Source organism: Sciurus vulgaris (genome assembly GCF_902686455.1).
Source record: "Sciurus vulgaris genome assembly, chromosome: 4".
Taxonomy (NCBI): Eukaryota; Metazoa; Chordata; class Mammalia; order Rodentia; family Sciuridae; genus Sciurus; species Sciurus vulgaris.
Window position 1 is genome coordinate 26,374,150 of NC_136464.1, and position 9,556 is coordinate 26,383,705.

Consider the following 9,556-nt stretch of genomic DNA (forward strand, 5'->3'; position numbering starts at 1 on the left):
TTTAAAGTAATTTTAGTACTACTAGATTTTCATTATTTAATGCAAATTTTTACCTTTACTATTATAATGTTTATTGTGAAATTTATCTTATTGGATACAATATAAGCAATCACTGTTTCTTTTCTTTTTCTTTTTCTTTCTTTTTTTTTTTTTTTTGTACTGGGGATTGAATCCAGGGATGCTCTACCACTGAGCCACATCCCCAGCCATTTTTATTTTTTCTCTGGAAACAGGGTCTTACTACATCACTTAAGGCTTCACTAAATTGCCGAGGCTGGCTTCAAACTTGTGATCCTCCTGCCTCAGGCTCCGGAATCACTGGGATCACAGGCATGCACCACCATGCCCAGTCAATCACTGCTTTTTTTTTTTTTTTTAATATTTTTTTTGTTGTTGATGGACCTTTATTTATTTTTATGCGGTAATGAGGATTGAACCCAGGGTCTTACACATACTAGGCAAGTGCTCTGCCACTGAGCCACAACCCCAGCCCCTGATCACTGCTTTTTTAATATTTGTTCTAGCACAAAGCAAACTTAGATCACACCTCTATTTCAATTTTTTTTGTCTTAAGTATTTTACCACTTCTTATAATAGTTGGACTTAGTTTGTATTATTTTTTAAAAGTAAGTAGAGCCTGTTTACTTTTAATAATATAATTATTAATAAAAGTTTATAGAATTAATGCATGATTGCCTTTTCAGATTCTTCACAAGTTAATTTAACTCAGTATATACATTCATATATATATAATGAAAGACATGTAATCTGATCTGTTTAACAGTATTAATACAATATAAATTAAATTGGATTGACTGATTTTTCTATTAGTGAAGACACTTTCTCATGTCTGCTTTCTCTCAATTCCTTAGAATAGGATAGTTCCAAATTAACTTTAAACAAAGTATTCAGGCTTGACTATAGCTAATGGTAATGTAATTTAACAAGATGAAACTAATGAACATAGGTAAATATCTACAAATATTAAGGTTTTCATCATGGTACAATCCTATGCCACTATCATTCACAGTAATTCATCTCCCTTCACATTTGGCAGTAACGTCACACAAGTGAACTTGCTGATAATTAGCAAAATTACAAAATGAACCAAGGTCATTTAATCAAGATTCACAACAACAAAGGAACCCTAGGAATGCAGGTCAAGGAAAGAGGCTACAGCTGGCCAGATATGATTACCATTTGCCTAATTTTCATTTAGGAATTTGCTACAATAAAACAAGTATCTCCTCTGAGTTATTAAAAAAGAAAATAATAGGTATTACCTATCATTACCCATTATCTATCAATATTTATTAAATGAAAATGTATCCTAAATGATCTAAAAGAAAAAAATATTAATTATTCTCATGGTTCACAATAGAAGTTTTCTGCCACCTAGCTTCTTTTCAGGAGAAACCATACATCAACACAAAATTTTTTCTAATACAACTTGGAGATGAAATGAAAAATCAAACCCACAGCCCAACAGTTGTATAAGATAATCCTCAACATCAGGCAAAGAAGTGCTGTTCCCCTCTTTATGACATTCTATTTTAATAGGTGATTCAACTGGTCCTGTAGATCTGATGACTGTTCAACACTAGAAATTAGAATAGAGAAAGGATTTATCTGAAATGAGCAATAAAGATATTACTTTGTACAATCGATTTATTCTTTAATGCATAAATATTGTTACAGATAAATAAAAATTCATATTGGTCCCCTTGGGTCCCAGAAGTGTTTAATTTACAAACTAGACACAGTGACATGCACCTGTAGTCCCAGCTACTTAGAAGGCTGAGGCAGGAGGATCACAAGGTCAAGGTGAACTTAAGTAACTTAGCAATACACTGTCTCAAAATAAAATAAAAAAGGATAGGGATGTAGCTCAGAAGCAGAGCACTTGCCTAGCACATAGGAGGCCCTGTTTTTAATCTCCAATATCACACAAACAAATAAAAGAGCCAAACTATTAAATGACTTCAGCACTTTTATTTAACTTAATGAATATTACCAATGTAAAAGGGTTTTTTTTTTAAATTCCTTAAGGTTGGTTTCTATATCATGTAACTTTTAGAAAGCCCTTACTGGCACTGAATTGAGTTACTGTATGCCTTTGAAATATTCTGTGTTCTTTCTGTTGTTGTTTGAAGTTTAATTAGGGATTGAACCCAGGGTCTCACACATGCTAGGCAAGTGTTCTACCACTAAGCTATATCCCCAGCCCTGAAATATAATGGTTATTTTGTTGTTGTTGTTGTTTCGTTTTTCTTTTTTTTTTTTTTTGGTACTAGGGATTGAACCCAGGGGCACTTTACCATGGAGCTACATCCCTAGCCCTTTTTCATTTTTTATTTTAAGACAGGATCTTGCTAAATTGCTTAGGTTCTCACTCAACTGCCACGTCTGGCCTCAGACACGTACCATCACACCAGTGATATACATTGTGATCTTTAAGTCCTAAAGAGCTATCCCAGAGCATGTCAATTTAAGTGCATATATCAACCAGGGTAAAGCAGTATAATTCCCCAACCTGCTTTAATTGGTTTCCCCACTCCCCTACTTTTGGGATTACTTACTTTTTCTGAATAGCTTCTTGCCTAAATCAGAAAATGAAAGAGGAAAATAAACATAAGAAAACCTGGTGAACTAGTAGAAGTTATTTATGGCCAAATATATAAAGACAGAACAAATTTCCAGCTTATGTCACACTCTGTATTTCTGTCCATCCTCTCTAAAGATTATTATTATAAGGGATTCTTATCTGAGTGCAGAACTGCTTAAAAGATGGATTCTAAACTAAAGAGGTAACACTACTTCCCAGAGTGAGGGAGTGGTCTAACAAACCAGAAGAATGGCTCATATTTAGTAACTGGCTCCATGTGACATGTGGAGTATAGGACACAGATTCCCATTACATTTGATTCCCTGGTGAAGGAGCAGTTCCACAGGAGAGACGCTGGGCACAGTTGACAAATACCAGGTGCCAAGCACAGTGCCAGCATAGTTCTGGCATGGGCTCTGACATTATAGGATCTCCCTGAGTCCTCATATTAACAGAGGGAGGTTCATAAAAGGTGACCCATGCTCCTGATCTCACCCTCTACCTCACCTTCTGAAATTTCAGGCATCTCTCCACAGAGGAATTTCACCCTTGACCAACTTCACCTTCACTCTCAACCCTAAATCCACAGGGAAAATGTGCTGAAGCACAGAAGCAATGAAAGTAGGCTATAGGTGATTTTGCAGCAAGCAGTTGCTGGAAAGGGAATACTCACTGGTACTGAAGGTGGGTTGTTATTATTGCCATTTTCCTTAAACTCTGCATAAAAAGAGAGAGAAGCAGAACATTCCACTTCCTGATAGCCATACAAACTATATATCTAAACCCAAATCATAGAAGAAACTGTTTCTTACATCTTCGGAGTGCAAGATGGCATCTTCCTGTAGTACCATGTTTCGAGCTGCCTGACCTAGCAGCTGGAAGACAAGAATAAAATGGTAATAATCAAAATTTCCAAACTTCCTGCAATTTTCTCTGTGCAGCTGTTCCACCACCATACTCCCCCTCCTGCCCTCCTTCACTGGGCTCAACCAAAAATGCTCAAAATGTAACGGAGAATAACTTTCCATTTGTTCATATTGAAAAGTCATTTCACTGGCACTGTGGCAGTTGTAGCATGGACTTGACATTTGTTCCAAAAGCCACCGCCTGAGAAACCGAGTGCTCCAGGACCACATTCTGCATAGCTTATTCATCAAATGCCAAGAGACATTGGCAACGAAACCTTTGGCTCCACAAGTCCAGTGGGAGAATCTGACTTTTGATGCTTTAAAGGCAGACTGGGAATTTGGGATAGTTTGAGAGTAGTGAAGTAGCAGGAGTTGAGGCTGGGCTGGAAAGGGCAGGGGAAATGGAGCTGTCTAGAAATGCTACTCAGTGTTGGAATGCTTACCCAGCATGTACAAGGCCAGCACCACCAAAAAGAAAGAAGAGAAGGAAAGAAGGAAATAAATAGAATGGGGGCGGGGGTGCTGAAAAGAAGCTCCAGGCGTAGAGTGGGAACCATCACATGGAAGATGGCCAGATGGGGTTGGAGAAGAAAAGCAAGGAGAAATGTGGAGGCACATTTAAATGAGTTCACTGATAGCTGGGTCCTGAGACCAAGAGAGAAAAGCTGAGCTCAGCCTCAGCTGGATGTCCTAAGGTCATGGCAAAGCTGATTGAGATGCACTGAGAGGCCTGCAGAGATCAATTAAGATTTCTGGTCTCATGGTGTATCCTGATCCTGGTATTCCTAGGTCCAGCCCTGCAAAGATGTTAAGTGCATCCTATCAGCCCTTCCCTGTTACCCTAGGTCAGAGAGAGTCTGGTAAAAATGGGGCTGATGATTTCAAAATAACCAGGAACATTAGCATTTCTGCAGTTCTCAGATTCCTTCCCCTGGAAGACTTTTATTTATTTATTTTTCTGTTCAGTTTAAGTTTTAAAATTAATAAACCTTTATGTGTTTCTAAAGTCTGAACAAAAAAATAAAACCTTCCATCTGTGCCCCTTCCCCTCCCTCTTCTCTCTCCTCCATGCATGGCTGTTTTTATTGGTTTTTGGTTTATCTTTCCATTGTTCCATTTTAAAACAAAGGACACCTGTACAGTTGTCCCTTGGCATCTGCAGATTATTGCTTGCAGGACCTCTGTGGATACCAAACTCTGTAGATGCTCAAGTTCATTATTTAAAATGCCACAATATTTGCACAGAATCTACACACATCCTCCCGTACCCTTTAAATCATCTCCAGATTATTTATAATACAATACAATGTAAATGCTATGTAGACAGTTACACAGTATTGTTTAGGGAATAATTACAAGGAAAGAAACATCTGCACATGTTCAGTACAGACACAGCAATCACAGTGGTAACTATATTTTCAATCTGCAGTTGGTTAAACCTGTGGACACTGAACCTACAGATACAGAGAGCCAACTACATGTTGTCTCCCCCTCCCACTATGTATTCTTCCACACCTTGCTGCTTTCTTTTCAGAATACAACCCTCAGATTGATCTGCAGCAGCATATACTGAATCTCCTTCATTCTTTTACAACTGCACTATATAGATGTGTCAGATTATTCAACCACTCCTCTCTTTGTGGCCTTTGGAGTTGTTTCCAGTCTTTTGTCATTATAAGCAGTGCTACAAAAAACTCATATATCTGAATTTTTGCTAGCTTTCCTTTGGGACAGACTCATAGAATCATGATTATTATATATAGTTTTGCTACATATGATCAAATTCCCCTCTTATTAGGGTTGTGCCATTTTGCATTCCCACCAATAATGTATGAAAATGTAGGGCAGCAGATATAGCGCAGTTGGTAGAGCGCTGGCCTCACAAGCAAGGGCCCTGGATTCAATCCCCAGCACCACAAAGGAAAAAAAAATAAAATGTATGTTCCACTCCTGTGGCCACTATTTTTTATTTTTTTCAGTGCTGGGGATTGAACCCAGGACCTTGCCCATGCTAGGCAAGTACTCTACCATTGAGCGAAGATGATTTAGAACTCATCTTACAGGTAATTTTTTCAGAAAAATGGCATTACTAGATTTACTGTTTTAGCAGTAAGGTAAGCAGAATGGACTGGGGGCAGGAGGATATAGGCAGAAAGAATGGTTAGGAGGACATGACAGGGCTTCAGACAAACAATGAACACGGAAATGATAATGTGAAAAAGGGGGAATTGAGAAACATTTAGAAGATAGATGTGATGGAACGTGCAACTACCTGGAATGCAGGGGCTGTTGCAATGTGGGACCAAGGCCTTTTCCTTGATGACACATGTACTCACTAGCATTCTGCATCATTTTCTTACATAAACCAACCACATACGTATCATCTAAGACTTCCAGCTTTTGCCTTCTTTAAAATGGAACATCTTGAATAAACAATTGCAAAACAATCTAAGCACAGAATCTTTTTAGAATCTACACATTTTTCTCCCAGGCTTTTGCCATTTTACCAAACTCAATAAGTTTGTTTTAGCGACTCATCTTCAACAAGTGTTTCTGATTCTTCATCTTAGTTTTCACAGCAATAACAGCTCTATTTTTTTTCCACTCATCTTTTCTCACTTTCCATATGATTACATTCCATTATGTATCTGCAATAACAAGTGTAAGGGACACACACAGGTTTAGGAAAAAACACAATGGCTCCTCACTAAGCACATGACTCAATGGATAGGGCAGGTGTGCAAGAGTAGCCTGTTAGTGACAAGCACTCCTAAGCTGTGGGCATAAATGGGCACACATTTCCTCACTTTCTGCTCTTGGCACACTGGCCTCCCTGCATTCCTCATATACACTGTCATCTCAAGGCCTCTGCATTGGCCATTTTGCTCCAGATATCCACATGGCTTACTCTCACGCTTAATTCCATTGTCTGCTCATGTGTCACCTCCCCAGAGGCCCTTTCTTGACCACCCCTTTGACAGTAAACCCTTCCATCACTCTCTATTCTTAGGTTTAGTTTGGTTCATAGCATCGACACCTCTTGATTTTTGTGCATTTCGTTTACTGTCTGTCTCTTCACTAAAATGTAAGCTTTCTAAGCATAGAGATTTCATTTTGTTTATTCCTTGCTCTTAGAACAGCTCCTGGCATAGAGCAGGAACTGTTTGTTAATAAATATTTGTTAAACGAATGCTATGGAATGAGTGTTTTACACATGCAAACTGTCAATTAAAATAGCTATGTGGAGACTGCTGAAGCAATGCTCTATGGATTAGAAGGGACTAAAATTCAGAAAGTCACTCCAATAACCTCACAGGCTAGTAAAAGAAATGGTAAAAGTACAGAAAAGGCAACATGGTATAAGTGTCATGTATGAGATTCAGTACAAAGTTCAAAGGATTGAGAGACGATGTGTTTGTTAATCCTGTCCCAGAAAGCTGTATTGATTTTAACTCAATCCACACCATTTAATTTTTGAACACCAATCTAAATATCCTATAAAAGAAGCCCATGTCAAAAATTCATAAGGGTGAAGAATGCAAAGGAGCAAGCCATATGAGGGCAGTCAATGATGGCACGGTGACTTTTGGTCACTTAATTCAGCCAATAACACGAAAGGTAGTATCCACGAGTGTGAGCCTAGGACCACTCTGCCCGGGTTTGAATTCTCATTAGTAAGACCCAGGACAATTTAAAAATCTTCTCTGTATCTCTAGGAGAGATAAAGAAGAAAAATACCCCCTTTTTCAGTAATTTAATTATATCTTTATAATCAATATAATATCTTAATGATTTAAGTTAATTAAAACACAGCAGTGTCCAGCACATAGAAAATGCTCAAGGGACTGGTGTTGTGGCTCAGTGGTAGAGCACCTGCCTAGCAAGTATGAGGCACTGGGTTTGATTCTTAGCACCACATATAAATAAGTGAATAAAATAAAGGCCTATCAACATCTAAAAAATTTTAAGAAAAAAGAAAATGCTCAATAAATATGTTTATTATGATTTTCAATAATAGCTATGGTAAACTATGAACATCATCAATGCTTTAGTTTTATACATATTTTTATTTTTTGTGGTGCTGGGGATCAAACCCAAGGCCTCACACATGCTAGGCAAGTGCTCTACCACTGAGCCACATCCCCAGTCCTATACATATCTATGCCATGTTTCTCCCCCCAAAACAAGACAATTTATACCAAAGTATATGAATTTGTGTGTATACACATACACACATGCACAATTTTCAAAAAAAAAATAACAAAAAGAAAAGGAATCTAAAAGTCATGAAAAACAGAAGGAATTAAATAACCACCTCCTCATATAGTTGTTTTGTTTGTTGGTAGGCTGGGTTTTTGTAGCCATTTTTCAGTAACATAACATTTGGACTGCTGATGTAGTTCAGTGGTAGAGTGCTTGCCTAGCATGCCTGAGGCCCTGGGTTCCATCCCTTATACACACACACACACACATACACACATTTTAAAGAAGGCAGAAAACTGGAAATCAGCCACGTTAAATGTGTGGTTGTTTTATCTAACAAAATGATGAACAAAATATGGACAAAAAAGAAAACAAAATGATGGGCTTATGTTTTCACTTCTCTTGAATAAATACCTATGAGTGGAGTGGCTGGGTCACTGGACCCATTTCATCATCCATTCACCAACCCATGGGGACACATATTTTCATTTCTCCTGGGTGAATATCTAGTTCAATACATAAGTCTGCTTGGGGGAGAGGCAGAGTGTACATAAATAAAGCTTTTTAGTGAGAAAAGCCATCAAATAATTCCATTCATGCAACCAGCCAGAAGATGGAGAGAGAAAAAACGGGGCAAAGGAGAAAGCTATTCTAGAACAAAACAAAACCCGGAAAACCAAGAATGTGGTCAAAGAGACAAATTAGGAGGGAATAAATTCATAGGCAATACACAAAAGTGTGGAAGGAATCTGGGATACTGATACACAAATTTCGGGACCGAATGGGACCTACCTTCACTAGGGACAACCCCAAGTACAATTAAGGACTATTTTAAAAGAGCAAATTCCCATCACACTTATCTTCCCTTCAAGCCCAGAGACTACACACCCCAGAATGCAACACGCGCCCTACAAGGACCAGCCCCGCCCCCGGCGATCAGTTCATAGCCTACACGCCCCAGGATGCAAGGCGACGCCCTTCCACAGCTACGAAAGACTGCCCGTTCCGGGGTGCTGGGCCGGCAGCGTCCACTCCAGGCTCACCTCGGAGCTGCGGGACCCCTTCAGCACTTGCTTGGTGAGCGCGATCACGTCGGTACCACAGGTGTTCACCTTCTCGGTGAGAAGCCCCTTGACTGACTGACCAAATCGTGCTTGCGAATCCGGGGTCCCAGTCGCCATCATATCAACTAGCGAATGCCTCCGCGCGTACGATGGCGAGTCGCCGGGGCCAAAAGAGGCAAGCGCAAGGGACAGAGGAGGCGTTTCCCCTCCGCCCTATTTCGAGAAAAGGAAGAGACGCATGCGCCTAGCGGTTGTTGCTAACTAAACTCATTTAAAATACCCAAACTGACAGCTTAAGGAAAACACGGCTCAAGCAAGGAGATGGCGGATGACTTTAGTAAAATTGATGATTCAGAATCAGAAGGCCTGAATTACAGTCTCAAGTCTACCAGTTAGCAGTTGCAAATGGCTCAACTGCTGTCTTTTACTCCTCTTTTATAAAACAGAAATAATGTTGAAGTCACCAAAGGGTTATGAAAATGAATTAAGATCATTTTCAGTTCAGTTATTTGTTTGTGTTGTTGTTGTGGTACTGGGGATTGAACCTTGTCCACTCTACCACTGAACTACAACCCCTGCCCTTTTTATTTTTTATTTTACAGTCTCACTAAGTTGCCCAGGCTGGCCTTGAACTTGCAATCCTCCTGCCTCCGCCTTCCCAGTTGCTGGGATTACAGGTGTGTGCCACCGCCCCCATTTTAAGCACTTGACTTATGTAACCATGAATTGGTTTTATGTTTTTAAGTTTTATATAAATAAAATGATACACTACATTC

At 39.2% G+C, this 9,556-nt stretch overlaps 1 protein-coding gene across 1 annotated transcript; it reads right to left on the reverse strand.

Moving 5' to 3' along the window:
- Positions 1-115: 115 nt before the first annotated feature.
- BORCS7 (BLOC-1 related complex subunit 7) lies at positions 116-9,556 on the reverse strand. The gene is made up of 5 exons (XM_079136362.1): positions 8,760-9,556; positions 3,418-3,480; positions 3,279-3,322; positions 2,580-2,600; positions 116-1,600 (listed from the first exon to the last, which is right to left on the reverse strand). The coding sequence occupies exons 1-5, from the start codon at positions 8,898-8,900 to the stop codon at positions 1,549-1,551; spliced, it is 321 nt and encodes a 106-aa protein (XP_078992488.1). The 5' UTR covers positions 8,901-9,556; the 3' UTR covers positions 116-1,548.